Genomic DNA, 24495 nt, shown 5'->3' with positions numbered 1-24495 from the left:
CAAGTTTATCCTGAAAAGCAACAGAGTTTCTGGTAAGTGTATACAGTCAAATTCACCACTACCTTACGTAGTAGTAAGCCAAAAGTAAGCCAAAGTGTCTCTTATTGTGTAATATTAGCAACAGAGAAGTACTCTAGTGAACAGATCGTATGTGATCCTCACATTTACCTGATCTACAAGACATGCATTTACTGTAAAACAGGGTTCCCCAGAGCACCTCTCCTTCAGGAGCTGAGTGGGCATCTTGGGAATTCAGGCATCTGAAGGGATTTCTGATGCTTCCTCAATTCTGAATAGGGTGAGAGAGGACTGAAGACTCTCATGCACCAGCTCTTCCAGGAAAAAAAGTACAGTCACAAATCCAAAATTCACAAATCAGACAACTTGCCTGAAATATCTATAGTATAATTGGTTGGATTTTTTCCTTCACATTTGTGTATGCAACACCTTATAAATGAGTAGGTAGGGCTTGAATCACAGTAGCATTTTAGTGTCTAACTTGCATCGGTTTCAGTGATGATAAAATGCCCAAATATCTCTGAATTGGGCCTAAATGACACTGTAAGTCCTGGCTTTGGCCAAATGCCCTTACTGAGGTAACAGCATCAGCAGTTCCCAGAGGGTCTTGGGCATGTAAAGGCCAGGCATTGTTTTTGAAAAAGCAACAAATATCTTTTCATTTGAATCACAGCAATTCTTACTCTTCGTTCCCTGTAGGTTGCCTGCCAGAGTACCTTTGCCCTGCAGCATGTTGTCTCGTGCTTTATTTAAGATGCTGCTACTGCATTTCCTTGTGAAGCTGCTTATGACTGGCCTGTCCTTCCAAATAATTCCACTGGTTATTCAGGCTAGTTAGTATCAGGCTAGCTGTAGAGATTCTAGTTTTTGGTAGGTACTCTCCTGCCATAACAACATTGTAAACCATGACACAAAAATGTTTTCTATGCTGGATCATGGAGAAGCATCCACAGCGTTTGAGACGTGGTTGAGAACCACATTGTGCCTCTGCTAAGCTGTGATTGAAATTTCCAGTTACTCCTTCCAGCTGGGCAAGCAGGCTTTCAAACCTGATCTGGGTTTTTTCTGTTTTAAAACTACACACAAAGCCCCCGGAATGTGGGCAGAGCAGAATATGTCCCATGGGGATGGTCAGAGGGGCTCCCCAATTGGAGGGCCAGTGCAGTGCTGGGAGGGGGCCACAGGACTGCGGAGGTCCCATCTCCCTCCCTGTGCACCAGGCTGGCCATCCCCCTGCGAACACGGGTCACCAGCTCCCTCTGCTCCGCTACACCCCAGCTCCCTCCTACAGCAAGCAGGGAGGCCGTCGGTCACCTCAGCATTTCCAGGTGAGCCCTTCGTGTACGACAGTACACCCGATGGCATGGGAGCAGAGAAGGTAGACAGGTAGGGATCCTGCTGCCGTGGTGTTAATGATAGGGATAGACCTTGGACCGCTCTCCCGGTAGTCAGGGAAACGGCATGGGTTGCCGGCCCGTGGAAACATAAAAGAGCAGCAGCGAGTGGGAGAGGAGGCACTGCTGCCTGCTCCGCAGGCTGACCCCGCTCCCAGGCGCAGCCGAGCATCCCCGGCTCGGCAAGCTCCGCCGAGCGGGAAGCCGGGCGGTGGTGAACCCATCCACCAGCATCCAGAGAAAGAGTAAGTCGCTGTCTTTGTTTCGGCTCTAAAAGGTGGGGGTGGTAAAAAACAGGAACATTTAATAGCTTGTATTTTTGTGAATGAGGATGTTTCTCTTCCAGCACAATTATTTCCTTGACAGTAACTCTGTTCCTGGCAGGTATTTTTCTTTCAGATTTGTTGTTTTGTAATCACGGTGAAATAACAGATTCTGCAAAGTTTGACTTTCATATGTTGCAATTGTTTATACGCTGTATCTGTATGCCTTAGATAATAATTAATAGCTCTATGAATAATAACCACAAAGAACAGTGGAATGATTTTGCTCCGTTTTGCAAATACTTCTTTAGGCAAATCTTTAAAGGTGACAGAAGTGTTGGTGGGAATTACTCCAGCTGACAGGAGTGGAGTCATTTTACTCAGTTAAAACTTCCTTGAGAAGAGCACTGGAAGAGGAGGATTGGGGAAAGAGCAGTTAGGACCTGTGTTTTATTCTGTCATTTAATTTAGAAATCAAGCCAGTGATACAGTAAGGACAAAACAAAGTAACTACACCACCTCTATGTAGCTACGGAGCCTCAATGGCAATGACAACATCCACTATCCGAGTGAGCGAACAGGAGCTGAGATACCTGGCACCAGGAGGCCCCATCCAGAGTTTCAGTCTCCAGCTGCTTAGTGACCATTCACATTTCATAACAGCTTTCTGTCATGCAGCTTTCTCCTCTCACATATATTTTTCTTAATTTAGGATTTGAACAACAGAAAATAAAGTGTTAAAGTACGCTTTTTATGCCATTTTCATTCATGAAGTAGGCATTATGTTTTGGGCTTGGCAAATCTTTAATTTAGTGTAATACTTAACTTGAACTTTTGTCCAGGTCAGGTTAGAAAGGGCAGTGGGAAATAATAGCAAAAAGTTGCAGTCGAGCTTTCTTTCCTAAAGCTCACTCAGTGTAAATACCCTTGCTTCAGGGAGTAGTTGGTTTGACATTAAAGAAAAAGAGAATTTTAGAAGTGGTTTTAAAATGAATTTTAGTACCTCAGTGTTGAAGTGCTCAGCTTGAGCTACCAAGGATAACTCTGGTTTTCAGGCAATGCTGACTACCCATCCTTGGGACACCTGATTTCCCAGAAGGTGTCCCTTTCTGAGGGCAGATAAATAAACAGGGATTTGATTGTGCGTACCTTACAATTACAAAAGTACTTGTGTGAAAATGTGATGCACTTGTGCATTGAGCATACAAATTCATGCTTTATGCATGTGTATACACTTTTGGGTTTTTTTTAATATTCATATTCAATTTAAATCACAGGGAGCACAACCCCCCTAACATGGTAGCTTACATACACATGCAGTGCAGTCAGAGTCAGCACCAGTACTGAAGGAAATTTTATTTGCTAAGGCTTATCTTTCACAAAAATAAATAAAATTAGGCAAAAGGCTGGATCGTTCAAGAAGCGAACAAATAAGTTATTGGAAAGTACTAATCTATAATTTAGAGGAGAAATAAGATCTTTTCACAGTGTAACATATAACTGTGCACTCTGGGGTTTCTCTTTAACACAAAGCCAGGACATGATTTTGTATTCCTGACACCTTTTTGATACAGGGCTCTCTCATAAGCATCAGGACAAGAGTTCAAGTCACTAGTGCTTCCGTTATTTGAAAGCTGCAGAAGGCACTGCGGAGAAATATCAAACAGTCAACAGACTGGAATAGCTGCCTGGTTAGATAGCAACAGGAAAAAACTTGTTTTTCTATAATGCCTTCCTTCTGAGACTCTTAAAGCACTTTATAACCACTGAATAGAAAACTGGGATTTGTAGTCATAGGTTGCAGTAGCAGGCAGGATAGAGACACACTGCCATAATGGCACTACTAGAAATAAAATTCTGATTTTTCATTTCATTAGATCCAATTTATACCACTTATTTCAATCCAGTTACACAGGCATAATGACAAATCCTTCCTATGGTGCTCAAGTGAGTAAGATATGTATGATCTGCTGCTGCTTTTTAAAGCTGTGCAGAATAGTGCTCTCCTCCCGAGTTGGTAAACCTTTATATCACTTTCTTCTCACTTTTCATTTATGTAAATGCTTATCCTGGTGCAATTCAAAGGTGAATACCCCAATCAGTGTGTGTCACCCTTCCTGCATATCTCCAAGCTGGAATAGCTCCAGGTCCGTTCTGGCAAAGCAAATCCTGCCACTCATCTTGGTCCCCCACCCTTTATTACGAAAAGTGCAGACTGCATGTGTGAAGCAGGTCATGAAAATGAAGGCCTTACACATGCATCCTTTCTTCTCTCTCAGGGTGGGAAATAATCAGGCTGTGGCCTGCCAAGGGTGACCTTCATTGCAGGAAAAAGGGAGGTATCACCATCCCAATTCTTTGGGAGGGTAAGACTTCCTCCTTTCCCTTGTGTTTTCTCCTATTAATCTGCCTCCCTGCAGTTACCTGTCACAACCCCCTCTGCTGCAACATTTGCCTCCAGTATGGACAGAAGCTTTGCATGGAATGGACAGCCTTGATGATTTTGCAGAGGTGTTTTTAGATTAATCGTCTGTCCCAGAGTCTGTGTACACCTGAATACCAAAATACCCATACAGGAACATTTTCAAGGGTCTGTGTGTACTTCAAGTTCAATGCAACAGAATTGCCTATTTTATCTTGCATTTTTATCATTGCTGGGAAGGAATTTGTTCTGCTACGCTTGACAGCACCACTGCTAGAGCACTGGCTGCTCAGCCTAATGACAAGCAGCCCAGGCTTTTGCTGCACAAGCAAATGCAAATACAGGTTTCAGGTTGCACAGATCACACTGCAGCCTGGAAGTCTGTAGAACGTCAGCTTTTATCACAAAGTTATTTTCCTACATTTATCTGTGGAGTAACTAAATAAATATGGTAAGTGTTTAAACAAAGAGACGGAAAACAAAATACTCTCTCTGCTATCAGCCCACTCAGGGAACTCCTAAAACTTCCACAGACTACAAAGGTCAAATCCAGCATTTTGTTTCCCTCAACGCCCAAGGCTCCCTAGGGCTTCCTGGTTAGATAATGTAGCTATTCTGCACTGAAGACTCAGACTGGACTTACTAAGGGACTGACTCTTTGCATTTTACATAACCCTTTACATTTTCCTGTAATCTTGTAGTTTAACACCTGCTTAGTTCAGCAGATGTTAAAGCTAACCTCCCCCTTTCTCATGTGCATACCTCTCTGCAAATCAGAGATGTTATTTTTTTCAGTTACAATTTAACAATAAAAGGTTTTTTCCAGAAGATCCGATAGGCTTTCAAGCAAATTTTTAGCATTATCTTTGAGGGAAAAAAGAAAAAAAAAAGAAAAAGAAAAAGAAAATCTCAGTTTACTCTTTCAAATGCCAAAGAAATTGCACTTCAAAAACCTCCAGTTAGTCAGTACGTGAACACAGCACAGCCACCCAACAGTAGCCCTGTGCAGTCTTTAAAAAAACCTCTTTCACAAAAATTTTACAGGTTATACCAGTATTAAATATCACCAAAAGAGTGCACAGATGAAGGCAAGCCTGGAGTGTGCTTTGCTCCTTAGCGTAAGGGGAGCTTGTCTGCACTCCTCTTCCCCTTGGCTCCCTTTTTGAGATTTCTGCATGGCAGGCGAGTTATGCATCATCCCCAATAAGATCAGCCCAGTTAAGCTGCTGTACCTACCTCCTTGCTGCCACCTTCACTGTGAAATACAATGTATTTTTTTACACATCCCTCCCATACCTGCCTGCAAATAGGAAAAGAAAGAGGCAGTCTTCATAGCTCTTCTAAAAGCTCTTGGTGTTGTCCAGCCTTTCACGTTATTTTGATCTAAATTGGGTGGTTTTGGTATTCATCCTGTGTACATTACTCAAGCTGCACAAGATTATATGGATTTAAGCTCCTCTTTGCTTAATACAGCACTTTCACATAGGCACATGTTAACACAAGTGATCAATGAGGGGTTTTAATTAGTTTTTTTTCTGAATAGAGAATGGAAGAAAGCACCCTGTGAAGAAATTAATTGTATAGGCTTGGGACTTCCATTGAATAGGATTAACTTTCCTTGAGACAGTAGCATTCTCACACAACAGTCAAAGGCTTTTTATTGCTTTTTTGCAGTTTTCTTAATACACAGATCTGCAATTAGCAAAAAAAAAAAGAAAAAAAGTGGAATGATCAAAGCAAATTCAGAAACCTAAAATGACACTATTACTAAATAAGCATTGAAAATCTCCTTTAGCTCTCAAAACCTGAGAAGAAAAAGGAGTGGGGATGGAATCTTGTGCTAGAAAACTTTTGGGATAACATGTAATAAAACAGTGTTTTCAGTGCTGGAAAGAGATAACACATCTAAAACCATGCATGGCTGAAGCAATCAAACTGGAATAATTTTATGCTGGTACCTATGTCTAACCCAATCTTCACTTGAAAGGCCCCCACTCAGGACAAAAATGAGCAAATCATTTGCTGGATTTAGATCACTCAAAATTGTTTAATCAGAAGCAGGTTACTGCTACCGGAAGCAAGTAAAATTTCCTAAAATCATTAGGATTTTTGTTTGCTGCTAAGCAGAGAAGGCAGCCTCTCTTCTCCTTTTGCTACCATAGAGATCCCAGCTCTGAAGTGGTGGCTGCCTTCCCCCTCTCCAGACCAGCACTGCAGGCTGGAGGGACTTTGGGGCAGCTACCGGGATCTAGTTTTTCTCCAGTTTTTGCATGCAAGGAACAACTTAGTACTGAACAACAAATATTGGACTGGATATAAACCACACAAATCAGGAGCCAAAGCAGAAACAGAATAGGTGTCTCTTCTGGAGAAGCGTTATTCCTTTTCTTTTACTTTCTGTCAAGACATGCCTGTAAAGTTTGCAAAAAACTTGCCCCAGGATCTCAGTTTTGTACTCTTTCTGTATGTTCTGCGCTATTAAAAAGCTTCCTGATTGTTGAGGAAGGCTTCCTACTCCTTCCTTCTCCTTCATGCCTCCAATCCATTTCTGGGCTGCACTTGCCTCTCCTCCACCCAGCCCCTTATCAGCACTTTTCTCCCTTCTTCTCTCTACAGCTGCCTCCTTCACCCACTGCTACCTCCTTGTTCCACCATACAGGCTGCAGTGGTTTTCTCCTCATCCATCTGCATCTGCTCAGTCTGTGCTCTGGGGTTTTGGTATTGTGTCCAGGTACTACTAGACATGCTTTACTATAGACCTATTTAGTTGTTACAGAATTGCTCTTGGTGCTTGGTGCCCTGTTCTCCAAGTATTCAGCTAAATAGACCTGGTTATAACAAAAAGTCCTTCAATTTGGGGTGATGCAAGAGCTTCCCCTCAATGCGAAAGAAGACTTTTCTAAAGGAGTCTATGAGGAAAACTGGATGGTAGCTTTGGACTTCAGGAAGCTTAAATGCCAGATGAAAATCAAGATTATACCAATCACCAAAGCCTTCTTGATGATTAACATCTTCAGGCCAATTAAGAATCTCTTGAGCTTGAACATATCCCTCTTCCACCTCCCCATTTCCCAGAAAACCCTTGCAGTGGCAGAGTTTCTATCAGTACTCTTTTTCTAATCGCTGAATCTTTCCCTTCTGTTACCTGAACTGAGGTATCTCTTTGATTCATAGAAACCAAAATCCACACTTCAAAACCTTTCTGATGTGTTTTAATACAGTAATTGGAAGGTAACCACTGGGTAAATACTGTCAGCTGTTTGGAGGAGAACTGGATCAGCTATGAGTAATTCCCATGGCATAGTGGTACTCTACCACTGCTTAGTGAAGTTGGGTGACTGCTTACCCAGGCATAAGAAAAAGCAGGCATAAGAAAAGACCTCTGGGGCAATACAGTCTAATTACTATTCAAGGCACTGAGTCATTCTCATACACTGATTTAATTTTCCACTTCATTCTCAAATACTAAATGCTTACCACATTGTGACTCTGGACAGCAAGGTGGTGTGGGGAGTATGACTCAGCAGCTATTTATCTACTAGTTTTACTTGCCTCATGTTTTTTCCACTTCTAATTGTATTTCCAAAACCAGACTATGTAAAGATGGTAGGGGAAGGAAAGTAGGCTTTACCTCCAATTTACCTATGCAAGGGGTGGATTTGTCGAAGGTTGTAGTTTCAGTAACAAAACCTGACCAGTAACTGATAAAAGGAAACGTTGCAATCACAATGCATAATTTCAAAACATTGTGTAATTGTTAGCTGACTGTATGAGACCAACTTAGAAAAAGTATCAGTGCAGCTGGGTGAAGGGCACCTATGCCTCATTTGAAACATGGCTGTTTGGGATGTTGTTAGAAATAATACCACTGTGAAGAAACCATGATGTTAGAATAAACCACCATCAGTTTGGACAAATTATTTCTTTGCTGCATTGGACAAAGAGATGAACCCAAGGTGCTATTACTTCTGCTGGAGGTCATCTTGCAGCCTGGTAGAGCTCTAGATCTTTTACTCAAAAACTTAAACCAAACATTCAGCAACAGCAACAAGACTCCAATAGCACATACCACATTTAGGCTACAGAGCCATTTTGTGTTTTAATCAAAACATATTTATCAATCATCTCGCTGCAACTGGTTAATGAACAAGTTCAATCACTTCTGTTATGAAAATGTGTTACCATTTTTATTACCCTGCTGCTTTCAAGGACTGATGAACATTGGCTATAAGGCTGGACAAGAATGACTGTCTAAAATAGCTGAATTGAACAATTATATGGAAATGAAATGCAGACCAGCTCCTTTTTACCTTGAGCTTCTGTAGACAAAGGAGTTATTCTTTGCACCAGAACAGATGCATAAAAGCAGGTAGGTTTTGGTTACCCATCTGTGAGAGAAGAGCATGCAGATAATTTGCCAAGTTCAGATTTGAAATACCATTCTTGTTTCCTGAGTTCAGCAACGTTCTAGTATAAACTGTAAAGCTAAAACATGCTCATATGATTTTTACAGGACTGCTATACCTGCTATGCTATGTTATTCAGGGAAATGTCAAATGGCTTATGGAAACAAGTTGTAAAATCCACTGTGTCAGGTGGATGAGTAAATAGCTATAGATTTTAAAAGTTTTAAGTAGAAGCAACACCCATAGGTGTTTTGTTCATAACTGTATGATAAGCCTCCTTTTGCCAAAGTTAATAGCATAGTAGAAGAGTAAGACATAGACTGAGTCTGTTTGGTAGTCTTATCACTGAAATGCTGTCTCCTAGCCATAATCAAGGAAGAAGGCTGCAGAGCTAGTTGAACACATGCATAGTAAATGCATATGAGACTGTTGCTTAGTCTCTGAATATGTACTGATTATATTGGAAGTCTAGTTAAGCTTGATTTGAAAATTAGGGAAGAGAAGAAGCATACCCACCAATTTTCTCTAGAAAATTGTATGGGAATTCTTGACATTTAGCATGATCTGATGCATTCTTTGGGTTTCTATAGGTTATATCTAAAAATATTTTAGTGAGCTCAATGGATCAATTATCTTTGTTAAGGGGATTGGGTAATCCTCAGACAGAGAGCATGGTGGAAATATGTATCCCACAGCCCAAATTCTCCAGTTTTCTGAAGATACTCCATCATTTTTTGTAAATTTGGAGATGATGGAGAACACAGACCCACAACAGGCAAGAGAATCACCCCAAATTTCCTTCAGCATCATGGCAATTTACAAAAAAGGGCTTTTGTGTGTCTCCAAGAGCCCTACTGAAGGCATCTTTGCATTACAAGCAATTCAAAATATAAGGAATCTCTGCAAAGGAGGAAGATTTTTGAAAATAACTGTTAGCTTTTGCAACTTCAAAAGTACTTCCTGAGAGACAGTTTATTCTTTGTGTAGCTCACCATCACATCAACACACCAAATTAAAAAAAACATTAACAATTCTATGTTTCAGTCCTTTCAGTGGTTAAACTCAGATCACCTCAACCATTTTGCTTCATAATAACAAGATGTCATCCTGCAGGTATATACATTCAGGCCCTGGCCCTGTTTTTCAGACCTATGCTCTTCTTTGATTCTCCTTTTCCCTACATCTTCTACCCTGGCAATCTCCTGTTCCTCAACTTTCATGTCTGTGACTTTTGCTTCATATTTTTTTTTATCTTCCTTACTGAAACTCAGACTCTTCTGAGCCACTCCTAGAGAAGACAAGCTAAAGACATCTCCCCAGACTTTTAGTGAAAAGAACCTCTTGCTAAGTTGTGACCTCTTCCCTCCTAACAGTGCCTTGACAGCAGTAATAATTCAAAAAGATACAACTCAGAGCCATCGAGCTAGTGCAGATAAGTTTTATCTATGCTTTATCTTGCTTCTTGCAAGGCAGCTCCCCCCACCTCTAAAAATTAAAGCCAACCGTTTCCCAAGCCAGTGCAGGCAGCAAAATAATTTGATTCAGAGCCATATAATGCACATTTTTCTGTAGATAATTGGTAGATTAAGTAAAGGTGCATTGCAGGTGGCTTTGACACTTCACAGACAGACAACCTGCAACATATATTTCACTGCTTGCATATCACTCACCAAAACCACACAGAAACTAAATACCAAGAACTGAATTGACAGGAATGTTTCTGCATTGCAGGGAGCAGAAGAGGATAGCAAGTATTTCTGGAGATAACATTTCCTGGAATGCCAAGATTTAGAATTTTGTTTGGATTTTGATGGACAGAGCCCAAATGCTATCAGCTCAGCTAAACTTGAAAGAGAATTTTCTTTGGTTGGCTGCAAGACAGTAGAGAACTAAAGGTTCTCCACTCTTCAGGTACTGAAAAAAAGAAAAAGAAAATAAATAAAGAGCTAAAACTGAGGAGGATGCATCAAAGTATTTTATCTAATGTTTTATGACTATGAAGTCCTCCTTATGTGGAAAAAGCAGTATCACCCCTTTTGATGCAGGTGGGAGTTTGAAATGCAGAAGTGCTGAGTCTTACTGAGTCTTACTGAGTAAAATCAATTTTACTTAGTTCAAACTCACACCGTTGACATTGTCTAGGAATTCTTCTTGCAACTATTACCTCCAAAACAGATAAATCCAAATAATTTCACTGAGTTGTGAAACAGTGGTGATATTACAGATTTCTGATTTATCACAACTGCTAGCCACAGTTAAGGGCTGAGAAAATAAGCACAGTACGGAGATTTAGTAATAGGATTTTCTTTGTGATGCATGAATAGATGCTTAGATACTGGAGACCAAATTAATTTAGCAGTAATGATACCAGGACAGCTACCAGTTGGATGAGTCTGACCTTTGAAGTTAAACTTTAGCTAACAGTTGGACTGGTATTTCTGGTATGTTCCACAACATGGATTAAATATTTGATTTAAGCATTAAAATGTCTGTATCCTTCACTTAAGAAAACAACATACTAAATTTAGGGAGTACATACAGAATTAAATCATGTTTGAGTCAGTCCACGTACATTTACACTATATATACCTTATCTAAGAATAATAATATATCTAAAAATAATAACATAATCTGTCAGACCAAATATCCATCTAGTCAAGTAGCCATCTCCATGTACAGCCATAAGAAGGTGCGTAGGAGAGATTTCGAATAGGACAAAAACATGTGATACTTACATGTGATATTTTCTTTGCCTCCAGTTCTTTTCAGCACGGGGCCTTCTGTAGCCAGGTGTGGTGCCTGTGTACATGATAACTGCAGTGGACTTCTCCTCACTGAACTTACCCAGTCCTGCCTTGAATTTGTGAAAAATTTTTGTGCCCCCAACATCCTTTGCTGAGGATCAACAAGTCAGCTATGACTCTACTGGTTTTATTTGAGATGTCTTACTCTTGTTCTTGGAAGAAGTAGTGAAAAACTGGTCTTTACCCACCATCTCCATGTTATTTGTGCTGTTATAGGTCACCACCATATCCTACCTCAACCATCTTTTTTCCCACCTAGAGTCCTACTTTACCTAGTCCCATCTTACTTAAAGGGAAGTCCTTCCATATCTCATCACTCTTGTTGCTCTTCTCTGAACTCCAGTCTTTCCTGAAATGGTGGGATCTGAACTGCACACAGCAGGCAAGTGTCAGCAAACAAGTTATTTATGCAGTAGTTCAACAGCACTGTCTCTTTTTTCCCATCGTTTTCCTATTACATCTTAACAATTTAATTACTTTTTGACTGCTGTGAAGTAATGAGCTGATATTTTCATGGAACTGTCTATCACAAGCTAAAGATTTAATTCCTGGAAAGGATCTGCTGGTAACGTCTGGCCCAGAGTCCACCATTCTTAGGTGCAGATTTTTGCCCCATGTGCACGTAACTTTCCCATTTCTTGCTTTTCCTGTGGATGGCAAAGACCTGGTCATTTACGAACTATCACAGTTTCCACAGATTAACTAACGGAAACCAAACTTCAAAGAAAGAAAGGTGGACTAGAGGACTATATCCTCTATAAGTGAGAAATGTGGAAAGCAGGACACAAACTATTCTGTCAAGATGCAGTTTTGTAGGTTTTTAAAAATTAACATTAGTCAAAGAACTCTCTCACTTGAATTTTCAGCAAGAATTGAGCTTGGTAAACTACCATGCATATGATAGTGCTAATGACCAAGATAACTTTAGTGTGCTCCTGAAGACATTTTCTTTTAATTGTCTGTTAAACGACCATGAAGTTTATAGCAGAAGATTCCATTCTCTAATGAAGGAAGATTGAATAACAGACAAAACCAATTTGTGTTTTTATTATAAAGACTACTATTTTCATGTTTATCTGGCATGTTTTTCCAAAAATGTAGGTGTAGTGCTGTGTTTTGTGAGTGCTGGAGACATGCATTCTGGACATGGATCAATCTTTCCACATGCTAATTCTGTTCCAAATTCTGCCCAGTGCATGCTCTACTGCTGCCTTCACTAGGACTTGCCACCTTTGGTCAAAATTTGGCTCTAATGTCTCTTGGTGCTTCAAAACAATTACAGTCAAATCAGACAAACTTTCCAACACCTTATAATTTGTGTTGAGAAATGGCATTCTGCATCATTGCTTGTACCATAATCTAATAATATGCCAGGAGTATCCAGATGCTTCTGGTAAGATCCAACCCTGCTCTGAAAACCAAGGGGCTGGTAGCTGAGAATTCAAAAGTCCCCACCAAATGCTCCCAACCATTTGAGGCTGGGATGGAAACTTGCTCCATTGTCATAAGCATGCATGGAAGGTGCTACTTTGCTTTGTCAGGGTAAATGAAGGGGGGCAAAGCAACCAAGAAAGTCAGGATCTATCCTAGGCTAGTTGCTGTGCAGAGACACAGCGAGAGATGGTCCTTGATCCTCAAAACTTACAGGCTAAGGCTGGAGCACACATAGCTTCATATGGATCAAAAGCAGGTTTTATCAGCATACCAGATAGCTGTGGTGCATCCAGTAGTGCTTCCGCCCTTAACCACCCTTTCTTTCTTTCCCTCTGCCCAGTATATCCCACATTCAGTTTAAAGGGAAAGTTATCACAACCCTTACTTAGCAAGTCAAGTGTAAAACAAAACACTTGTCTTTAGCCCTTCTCAGACTGCCTCTCTTGGTGAAGTGGAGCATGGAGTCATTTGTCACCGCTATCTGTTGGGAAGTGGACAAAGAAAAGGCAGAAAGCAGAAATGAGCAGGAGGAATCCTGCCTTCACCTTCACACTGGGCAGGCTGAGGAGCTGCCTGGATAGAGAGGAGGGTGTCCAAGCTGGCCCATAAGCAAATGAAAGCATTTAGAGCAAAAAAGGAGTGAAAGAATAATCCCAAACATGAGTCACAATTCATTTTCTGAATCAGTGTAGCTGCACTTCCCCTCTAATGCAGGACAACCTGCTAAACTGCAATATGGTTCTGACTAGATGAGACAGATAATGAGTGGGAAAAGTGAAGTAATAATAACCATTGAGTGGTCTTTAGTATAATAAAGAAATTGTTTCTCCTCAGTAGGTAAAGCCAAGTGATATAATTCACTGAAGTAAAAGAAGGAGACACCTGGCAGCTTGGCACCACTACTAATGAAGCCAATAGCCTTCTCTGCTTTCACCTTTTGGCTGGCTCTCATTCTGGCTGGCTTCCTTAGCATATGCATCACTGGCAGTTTTGTGAGAAGTCAGAAGAACCATACGCTAATTTTCACCAAGGAAAACACAATTCGCAACTGCAGCTGCTTGGTGGATATCCGTGACTGTGATTACTGCCTGGCAAACTTGATGTGCAATTGCAAAACAGTGCTGCTTTCTACCATGGAAAAAACTACCTACAAAAGCCACCTGACCATTTGGTTCACAGACACCTCTGTGCTGGAGATGCTCCTCAACTTCACAAGGGTGTGGGATTTGAAGCTGTCCTTCTGTGGCACCACTCCTCTCCCAACAGAATACTTGGCCATTTGGGGACTTCGAAAGCTCCGGGTAAACAAGGTCAGGGGACTATTTGCAGAGCAGAGCATAACCATCCACAGCAGCAGCAACAATGAAAAAGAAGACTCGCTTGCAGTGCACAACAAAGACAGGCAAATGTTTGTATATATTTCTTTCCTGGACACCTCGCTTTTCAATGGATATTCTCTGCTGAAGTCTTACAGTGTGGAAAACGTCTCTAGTATCACAGAGCACTTTCCCAGCCTGCTGTACTCTGATGTTTTCTCAACCTCAGATAACAGGAGCTATGTTGTAACATTCATTTACTGAGTTATTGAACATATTCAGTAGTCAGAGGCATGGCAAACTGCTAAGAAAGAGATGGGAATTCTCTACGTCTCTTTGGTTTGACCAGGAGGACTGTTATGGGATGGACAGTTGTGACTGTGATAGCACTCTACAAGGAGGTGTTTAAAGTAAGACAGACTTGTCAGACTAATTCAGTAAACACTTTCTTAAAGAACAAAGAAAATGTGGAACAACCATTTTAGAAAGCATCGGTACGAAATCTTTTTATATACTGTAAGCTAAGAATTGAAAGCTCCAGATAAATTTTGTTTTAAGGTTCTGCCTCAGACAGAAAAAGACATAACCATGTACCTCCAGTGGTAGAAGAACCTGAGCCTCCCAGAGAATCACCTGGGTTAGATGGCAGCTTGGGAGGTCTCCAGTCCAATCCCCTGCCCCAAAGCAGGGCGGCCTCTGGGATCAGACCAGACAGCTCAGGGTTTTCTGCAGTCCAGTCCCGAAAACCCCCAAGGACAGAGCCTGCACCTCACTGACCAACCTGCTCCACTGCCTGCCTGTCCTCATGGGGAAACTTTTCTCCATGTAGTAACCTCAGCTTTCCCTCCACCAAGCTGAGCAAGCCCAGTTCTGTCAGACTTTTCTCACAGTCACATGTGCCAGCCCCTGACCATCTTGGTGGCTCTCTATGGGACCATGTCAGTTGATCCACATCCTTCTTGAACCAGTGGGGCCAAAACTGCATATGCAGTACTCCGTATGCAGTCTAGTAAGTGCCAGGCTGTGGTGGGTTTGTGTGTGGTGGGTTTTTGGTAGCAGGGGAAGGGGCTACAGCAGTGGCCCCCTGTGAGAAGCTTCTCAAAAGCTCCCCCGGCTCCAAGTCAGACCCGCTTCTGGCAGAGGCTGAGCCAATTAGCGATGGTGGCTGCACCTCTGCAATAATGTATTTAAGAAGAGGAACCTGAGAGGGGGTTGGGATTTGTGAGGAGGAGTTATGAGGACACCTATGCAAACACCACTGGCCTCAGTGGAAGGAAGGAGGAGGAAGCGGGGGGAGGTGTGCCACAGCAGAGAGCTCCCCTGTATCCCATGGTGAGATGGCAGGGCCATGCCCCTGCCACCCATGGAGGTGCTTAAAGTAGACTGGGACTCTGAGGGAAGAAGAAGCCCCTGCTGTTGTAGTTTGGCACTGGGAAGACTGCAACACATGGGGGTGACCCGTGCTGGAGCAGCATGTGAATGGCTACATCCTGTGGGAAGAACTCACGCTAGAGAAAGTTCATGGAGGACTGTCTCCTATAAGAGCAGAGCCATGTGGAGCAGGGGAAAGAATGCAGAAGAGTGCTTCCCCCACCTTGGAGGAAGAAGCAGAGAACTGACTGCACCCCCACATTCCCTGTCCCTGTGCTGCTGGGGGACAGAGGTAGAAATATCGGAACAAAACTGAGCCCAGGAAGAAGGGAGGGGTGGGGGGAAAGTGTTTTTAAGATGTGGCAATGCTTCTCACTGTCCCATTCTGTCTAGTAAGTGTTGCTGTTGTTAGTGTTTTGCATTAAAGTGACATTCTTTTTTTTCTTCCCCTAACAAATCTGTCTTTTGCTCATGACTGTAATGGGTGAGCTACCCCTCCCTAGCCTTGTCTTGATTCCCAAACCTTTTGCTTTATTTTCTTCTTCCCATTCTTGAGGGGGAAGGGGTGAGTGAACGGTTCTGTGTGTTCAGTCACACTCTGGGCCTAAACCACAGCACAATACAAGGGGAATAATCCCTTCCCTCTGTCTACTGGCTGTGCCCCTGTTGATACAGCCCACTGCTGTCAGGTTCAAGGGGTGCAAGGTGGTCACAGGTTACTCACACTGGGAATGCTGAGTTGTCCTTGCCCTCTGGTACTCGGTCAGAGCTGGGAACACTCTGCTCGGGCTGGGTGACACAGCCTCTTATGAAAGCAGGGACGGGCTATGCGGGCAGCCTCCAACCTCGGTGCACAACTGACGGTGTGTTTGGGGGCTGACCAAGAAGCTGTGTTCTCTGCCAAGCCATGGCACACACCATGGGAAAGCACTGGCCAAGAGGCCACCTGACAGGTGAGACACCACACTCACAAAGGTGTTTTTCCCAGGGAAAAGCCTGTCTCTTGCACGTTGGGTGTGCCCATGCCTGCAGTTTCCCAAATGCAAAGAACTTGACTTCATCGTTTGCGACAATGGCAAGCTCTGGCTCATGTTGTCCCCTGTGAGAAAGGAGAAAGACCCCATCTGATGACTCTCATCTGATAAGGGAGGTGAGGCTTCTGGCAGACATGTAGCAAACAATTTTGAGACGCGTTGTGGGAAACAGATTACTACCCCCAGGAAAACATATGTCACGACTATTTATATAGCCCAAAGTCTGCTCCTTGCCCATGTCTGCAGGATTTGCCTCCTATGAGATACAAATAAGGCTGGGATCCATCCATATAGTACAATAAAGGCTTTGGAATAGCAAGTCCTAACAGTCATACATTGCCAGCAAAGGATTACATGAAACTACTGGGATAAAATACGTGTACTGAGGGGAATGGCTATCAAGGTTCTGAGGAACCAATGAATTTGCTTCAGCAACTTTAAAGAAAGACTTTTTCTATAATTGTAATCAGTGATGGAGTAGTTTTGCTAGGAAGCAAAACTTAATTATTCAGAATACTTGAATACATGCACACCTTCCATTACTGTGAGCTTTCCCACTGAAATCAACAATGCGGTAACTATTGAATTAATGGGGTCTATTTGCAATTGCAAATTAACAGATTTAAGCACACGGGTACTTGAAGGCTGGGGATTGAACTCAATTTAACTCAGCCAGAGAACTACTAAATCAGCTGTTGTAAAGATGTCGTTTCCTTTGTCAGCACCCTGGCAAAAACCGTAAGCCTTCTCCCCAAATCACAAATATTTCTAGCGATACCTTTCACAATGGTCTCACATGTTACAAAATGGTTAGAAGCTGGAGCTTTACTGACAGAGATTGGCAGGAGGAGGTGTTCTGAACACATTACATGCCTGGAATGTATTACAGACCCAGGCAAATAATTCATATTGTCAGCCCAGGAATCCCATGCTCCAACTGTCTGTGCAAGAGTACTAGCCTTACCTTCACAAACTGGCTGCACAGGATAGTGTTGTAAAAAAAAAAAATAAAATAGAGCTGGCACACAAATATATTGATTTCTAAATGTTACCGACCTTCTCTTTAAAATCTGGGAACATCAAACCTAAGTGATCTTCAGCGAACTCACTAACTGAGGCTCTGCTGCCCTCTAGTAACAAACGTGCTGAATAACACTGTACTTCCACATTGCCGTGACAGCAGCGGTTGGCTGCTGTTACTGTTCAAAATTCACACATGCAGCAGTAACTGAGAATGTATGTATTCTGACCTTGTCGGGAAGAAACCATGAGATTAATAAATCCATGTGCTTTCTAACACTGCAAATTACAGTTTTGGTTACTTCTGTCACTGTAATGTTCTGAATAAGGCTGGCGTAAAAGACCTTTTTTTTCCTGTGTCCAAGTAAGCACTGCAGAGATTTTCCTGGAATCAGGAAAAAATCCTCCTCTCAATTACATGCGCAGCAGAATCCCACAGCACCAATATTGCAGTGATCTTTTCAGCTCCCTTGTTCTTCTCCAGCAGATACCAAGAACCTGATTCTCCCAGTTTCAATTTTATATGGCTTTGCCATATCAAAGTACTGCATTAGAAGCTTGCAGAATTTCTTCAGACCAATGCATACAAAACATATTCCACATACATTGTGAGTTTTATTAGTTTTATTGGTTCATCTGCATGTAAACTACACACAGCAGTATATTAAGCATCACTCTGCAGAAATAAGTATGTGATTTTGTGAATGTTTTAAATCCCAGTATACGGTATGCTTAACCACACTCAACACCCTATGGTATTTGATTGTATATTTATAGCAATTAGTATTTATACATACAATGGTTTCATTCTCCATGTATCAGTTTCAACCTGTATGTATTTGCCAGTGACATATGATTACTGGATATGCCAATCAATGAAAACTGAGGTGATTTTTTTTTGCGTCAGAAAAAAATTGAAATAGGAGCTGTAAATTTAGTTTTCCTTCCTACTAGCAATTGGGAAGTCAATACATACTGAGAACAGCACGAAAGCGATGCGATGCTTTCTATGGGAGATCTTGCTGTGCAGCCGCAGCGAGAGGCTGCAGGAGGCCAGCCAGGCCCCCTGCATCTCCTCCTGGGCAGACTCCCAAGGTGGCTGGCAAAGGCGGGCTGCAGAGAGTTCTGGGGTTGTTTAGTCTGAAGCAGAGGAGGCTGAGGGGAGACCTCATCGCCCTCTACAACTACCTGAAAGGAGGTTGCAGAGAGATGGGGATGAGTCTCTTTTTAACCAAGTAACAAGCGATAGGACAAGAGGTAATGGCCTCAAGTTGTGCCAGGGGAGGTTTAGACTTGATATTAGGAAGCATTTCTTTACAGAAAAAGGTTGTTAGGCATTGGAATGGGCTGCCCAGGGAGGTGGTGGAGTCCCCATCCCTGGAGATGTTTAAAAGTCGGGTTGACATAGCGCTGAGGGATATGGTGTAGTTGGGAACTGTCAATGTTGGGTTGATGGTTGGACTAGATGACCTTCAAGGTCTTTTCCAACCTAGACAATTCTGTGATTCTGTGGCCTTCCTGATGTGGTGGGAAGCCCCTCCAGTTCCCAACACTTGTACTTGCAGAGATGGTCTTCAGAAAGGCCAGTGATCTTTTGGCATCTGCCACCAAACCTGCAGCTTCTATTTTAGTCAACACAGTGGCCACTGAGGCTGACTCAACTGACTTCTGAGAATGCCCCCAGCCCAGATGAAACCCAACCCCAAGGGGCCCTGCACACAAAAGATGCTATTTACTTAGCACTAGCGCAGAAGATCACCATATTATTTGCCCCCTCCAAGCCAGAAGCCAAGATCTCCTCAGGGAGGCCTGGGGCTTTCCGGCAGAGGCCGTGCAGAGACCCGGCTGAGATGACGGCGGCTGGGCGCTGCGTGGGTACCTGCACCCTCTCCGGATACCCGTTGCCGCCGTCCCCAAGCTGGCTGCGGAAAAGAAGCCCGCGGGAATGGGGAGGCGATGCTGGGCGCCCCCCCTTCCCCCCGCGGCAGCTGCAGCCACGTCCCCGCGCCCCGCGCCGCCATGTCGCGCTTCCACAGGGGCCGCGCGCGGCCCCCTCCCCGCCCCACTCCCCGCTCGCGCGCCGCGTGGCCACGTGACGCGCGCCCCCGGCTCGCGCTGCCTCCTCGGCACAAGATGGCGGCGGCGGCAGCGGCTGCTGGGAAAGGGAGGGGGGAGTGGCGGGCGGCGAGGCGGGCCGCTCTAGCCCCGGCTCTCTACGCTCCCCGCCGCGCACGCTCTATCTTCCGTCCTCGCCGCCTCTCTATGGTCGGGCGGCCGCTCGCCGTTGGCGGGCGGGCGGCGGCGGGCGGCGGGCGGCAGGGGGCGCTGTGGCCGCCGGCGCGGCGGCTATCATGCTCGGGGAGCCGGGCCTGGGCCGCGGCGCGGGGTGGCGGGAGCGGGCGGCGCCGGAGCGGCGCGGGGGGTCGGTGCCCGGCGGGATGTTCCGCAAGGCGCGGAGGGTGAACGTGCGGAAGAGGAACGACTCGGAGGAGGAGGACGAGGAGCGCGACGAGGAGCCGCCTCAGGAGCCGGCGCCGGCGGCCGGAGCGGGGGGGGAGGGGCCCGGCGAGGCCTCCATGGCGCTGGCGGCGGGCCCCGGGCTCCTGCCGCTGCCCGCCGGCTGCGTGCCCCTCGCCCTGCCCGGCAGCCCCGCGGCCTTCGCCTGCGCCGCGGGCTACGGCGCGGCTCTCGGCTTGGGGCTGGGCTTGGTGGGAGGCGACAGGGCAGGCCTGGGGGCTCTGCCGGCGCCCGCCCTCCTGCCCCCCCCGCTGCCGCCGCCGCAGCAGGGCAACGGGCTGCCGGGGGCCGGGCGCCCCAAGGAGAAGAAGCGGCCGCGGGAGAACAAAGAGGTGCCGCGGGCCAGCCTGCTCAGCTTCCAGGACGAGGAGGAGGGTGAGGCACCGGGGCCGCGCGGCCTTTGGGCTCGCTGCCTGCGGGAGTGGACGGGCCCGGAGCTGGCCAGCCCACACCGGGCCTCCGCCCGTCGTCTGCGCACCCCTCGTCCCCCTAGAGAGCCTGCACCCTTGTTTTATTTAATTTTTTTTTGAGGCAGTTGGGTTGCCCCGCGTGACGTGGGGGTGATGAGAGGTCGCATAAGAGGGGGAGAGCCCCAGGGGCGCGGTGCGGGGGGCCAGGGATGCACGGGCGGGGGGCGCCGCAGCGGCAGCCGCCTTCGGCCCCGCTCCCTTCCCGGGCCCGACCCGGCTCCCGCGGGGCCAACGTGCTCCCAGCGCCGGGAAGCAGCCGGGTGGCGTCCCGCGTGTTTTTAAGTCCGGTTTAGCGGAGTAATTTGCCTCTGCTGCCGGTGCCTGACTTGCAGCCGTGTTGCGCTCACTGCAGCTGGCTGGCTTGCAGTGCCTGACCTGCGCTTTAGCCTGACCTGAGTTTGTGCGGTACCCAGCGCCCGTGCAGCCACCCCCGCCTCCCCCCAGAACCAACAGTGCTGTTTGAGGGGCATCTTTCCCGCGGCTTTGTGTCGAGTTTGTTTTCATCAGATGTGGCTGGTGTTCACAGGTCATGTCGGGCTGCCTGTTGTCCTAGCAAACTCCATGTGAAGCCGCTGGTGTTTTGTTGCGGAGTTAGTTCATCTAGCTGCCCACAAGGTTTATTAGATTAACATTCAGAAATAATGGGAAAAAAAGATTGAGCGGTTTCTGGACCTCAGCTTTTGGAAAAATAGCGTAGTTGTGTTTGTACAGTGCTTCAACTAATAATTCTGCTGGATTCCAGCAGGTACTGCACTCATGAATTGGTCCATTCACACTCAGATAATCTGATTATGTATAATAGTTATTACATATTAAAAATGATCAAAAACCACTCCTCAAACTCCGGAGTTCGTTGCATTCCAGAAGTTCAGGGTGAATAAAATTAGGATCTTATTTTTGTACAGCCTTTTGTCAGCAGGAAAGTTAGTATGCATCTTGAATTTTTTTAGAAGGAATTCTCTTGTAATCACTGGAACTTGGAATCTAAGACTTGAAATCTTGACAGAAATACTGAAAACGTGGAATTACACTGTAGACTTAAAAAAGCCCCAAACACTTGTGGATTTTCTACATCAAAGTTTAACTTTTCTTTTTTTCTGTGCTATTTAGTTCTTTAACTTATTGAATACCTTTTGGTAGGTTGTAGTGCGCAGGCATTTGAACTGGTAGTACAGCCAAAACGAGAAGTTCACTTACGCATTGTGTATACGTGTGGCTGTGAAAAGGCTGTTGACCCAAAATGTTGGGGCTTCATGTTGTTTTTTTCCAAATTAGTGGTCGCAGTGAAGAATCAGCTGGGTTTTGTTTGGGTTTTTTTTAAAAAAAAAAAGATTACTGCAGTCAGATAAAAGCAGGTCATGTGTGTACACTTTTGTGTAACTTCAGTTTTGCTTTTCTGTGACTGCAGGATGCATACATTTAAAAATGACCAAAAAAAGACAAGGTGGACATTAGTTCACATGAAAGGATATGGGACTGGTTTTGTTGCAACAGTGCAAATGTAAAGTCGCATTAAATTATGTTGTTAGTGGCATTTATCAAGTTCTAGGTGCAAAATTAAGAGATTTAATAGGTAAGTATACTTTTTGGCAGGTCTAATGTCATGTTTTTCAACTTCTCTTTTAAAGAAACTGAAGAAGTTTTTAAAGTGAAGAAATCAAGTTACAGCAAAAAGATTGTAAAACAGTTGAAGAAAGAATACAAAGAAGATCTTGAAAAATCAAAAGTTAGAACAGAGGTCAATTCTCCAACAGATGGTAACTACAAAACTAACAGTAACTCTTGTAAAAGATTGAGTATTGTAAATACAAATTACTCGTATTCGAGATGAATTGTTAGTCTTTCTGGAGGATTTAGAACTGAAGCAAAGCATGCATTAAATGTGTTCGTTCAAACTTTGCAAATGCTGTTCTGAAGCTGGTAGAGAGTTCTGTATTTCAGTTCTGTTTATGTCAGATGAGTTGCTTCCTATTGAATTAGGAAGGAATTAAATTAGTTTAGAACTGTGTGGGGCTTACCTGACAGGATGTGTCCTTGTAATGCATCTTCTTGAAAAGGAAGATTTTTGGGGTGAGCAGAGTGATGTTCTTTGTTATTAAGTAAATTATTCAACAGCTGCCTGTTTCAGGACTTGGACCTTAGAGTAGATTTGATGATTAAGATGACAGGATTAAAGTGTTAGAGCAGAAGGATATTTTAACAATGTACAATCCTCCAGAGCTTGGAATAGAGCCTGGGATTTCAATTTCATTGTACTTCTGCTATTGGTTTTTGGCAAGCTCATTGGGAAGGAGTAATGATTCCTCTTCCAGTTAGGTTTTTGTGTAGAGTATTAACCCACAATACTATGAGCACAAGCTGAGAGGCTTATGATCTAAAGATTGCAATGGTATAGATGAAACATATGAGAGTTAAACGTGGTCCCATGCAGCAAATTGCCCTTTTTTAAGTTAATTAAATTAGTCTGCATTTAAAAAAAACAGAAATTTGTTCTTATTAGAATCTTTAAGTTGCATATGCAGTTTTATGGGGCATGAGCAAAAGCAGAAATTATCATTTCTGTGGCTAATGTTCGGGTGATCTGAGGAAACCTGGATCTTAATTCTTGCTTCTCTCACAAAGATTCTTAAAAAAATGCATTTTGCACATAGCTAGCATGTGCTAATTTTCAGTTTGTCTGTTTTGCAGTCTCTATAATTGGTTTGGTTATAGTGCAAACACCTCATGGCTGCTGCCGAGTCAGTAGTCTAGATTCTCCAAACAAATGCTAAAGTCTAAAAACTCAGATCCGTGTGGCTTGGATTGGATAGCTGGATTTAACATCCATTTTTTTACATAATATTTGTACCTGCTGCCTGTATCTGTTATATGTTACGTAATGTAGGGTAATGTTGCACCCAGCCCAAGAGGAAAATGAAGGGGTTCTTTTGAAATTAGTCTGTTTTTGTGGAAAGATTTGGTGTAACACAGTCAATGCTTTCTAATTACATACGTAAGAGGCTGTGTGAAGGTTGCACATATGATCTTAATTATTGAGTTCCCCTCATTTCTGCAATACTTGGCAATGTGTAGAGTGTTTAGTGGTGGTTGTTGTCTGCTTTGTCAGATTTTATTTTGAGAGGGTGTTAGTGGCTTAATAACAATTAAGAAGGCATGTTTTACTAGATCTCAAACTATAAAATTGTCATTTAATGTTTTCATTTGATTTTTACTTTTGGTTGCTAGACCTTAAAAAAATACTTCTGAGTGATCTTTATGAAGGGAGTAAAACGTGGGCTTTGTTGTCTTCCCAGTTGAACCACCACTAGAAAAGACAGGACAGATTAAGGATCTAGGTCAAGAAGATGGGACTGCAAACAGTGAGCATGGTGAAGAAGAAATGGAAGTTGAAAGTGAGAAGGAAGAAGAAAAACCAAAAGCTGGTGGGGCTTTTTCAAGTGCTTTGTCATCACTGAATGTTCTCCGCCCAGGTTGGTTATTGTGATGTGTCTGATATGTTAACAAATGTTTTATGCAGTGTTTACAGCAGAGTAATGTATTTGAGAGATTAGGAAGTAATTTACAGCAGTATATCCAGCATCTGAGAATTCAGGAAACGGCTACTTTCCAAAGCTGTTCAATTTTACAAGGCTTTTGAGAAAAAGTGTTTTGCTACAGAATGCTTCATCTTGATGTCAAAAGCAGGAATTTGTCTCTCAAAGTGATGACAAACTGCATGAAAATCTAGAATTGGAATAGGTGACTTAACATGAATTTTAACTGCTTTCAATTAAAATTCTGGTTTTAGTTCGAATGTCTCTGTTGCAGGTCTACAAGGTATCTCGAATGTTTTCCTATCTTATTTTGTCTAATGAGGTTCTTGTCAGGCCCTGAGGCCTAAGAAATCAGCCTGAGATAGTATTTTTGAAACTACTTTACTAATTGTTAGCTACGTTGTGGTAGCCTGCTCCTCAAATAGAAGATGGATGTCCTGGGTCCACAGACTTGGCCATATTTCAAGGGAAAAAGAATTTCCTAGTTGACTCG

General features: G+C 43.7%; 2 protein-coding genes across 4 annotated transcripts in view; both read left to right on the top strand.

Moving 5' to 3' along the window:
• The first annotated feature begins 1592 nt into the window (after positions 1-1592).
• Positions 1593-15879, top strand: EPCIP (exosomal polycystin 1 interacting protein). Of its 2 annotated transcripts, none has more exons than XM_074816847.1 (2): positions 1593-1657; positions 13576-15879. In XM_074816847.1, the coding sequence occupies exon 2, from the start codon at positions 13647-13649 to the stop codon at positions 14319-14321; it is 675 nt and encodes a 224-aa protein (XP_074672948.1). In that variant the 5' UTR covers positions 1593-1657; positions 13576-13646; the 3' UTR covers positions 14322-15879. The 2 variants fall into 2 exon arrangements, with proteins under 2 accessions (XP_074672948.1, XP_074672950.1); XM_074816849.1 differs by lacking the exon at positions 1593-1657 and adding an exon at positions 8349-8466.
• A 3971-nt stretch (positions 15880-19850) lies between these two features.
• PAXBP1 (PAX3 and PAX7 binding protein 1) overlaps positions 19851-24495 on the top strand; it is a 28639-nt gene continuing 23994 nt past the window's right edge. For both annotated transcript variants that reach the window (XM_074814242.1, XM_074814241.1), the window contains exons 1-3: positions 19851-20374; positions 22098-22226; positions 23763-23939. In XM_074814242.1, the coding sequence (XP_074670343.1) occupies positions 19921-20374; positions 22098-22226; positions 23763-23939 (760 nt within the window). In that variant the 5' untranslated portion in view covers positions 19851-19920. The remainder of the gene's footprint in view (positions 20375-22097; positions 22227-23762; positions 23940-24495) is intronic.

This window comes from Strix aluco, chromosome 2, assembly GCF_031877795.1.
Source record: "Strix aluco isolate bStrAlu1 chromosome 2, bStrAlu1.hap1, whole genome shotgun sequence".
Classification (NCBI taxonomy): Eukaryota; Metazoa; Chordata; class Aves; order Strigiformes; family Strigidae; genus Strix; species Strix aluco.
This window is presented reverse-complemented; position numbering and strand designations above follow the sequence as displayed.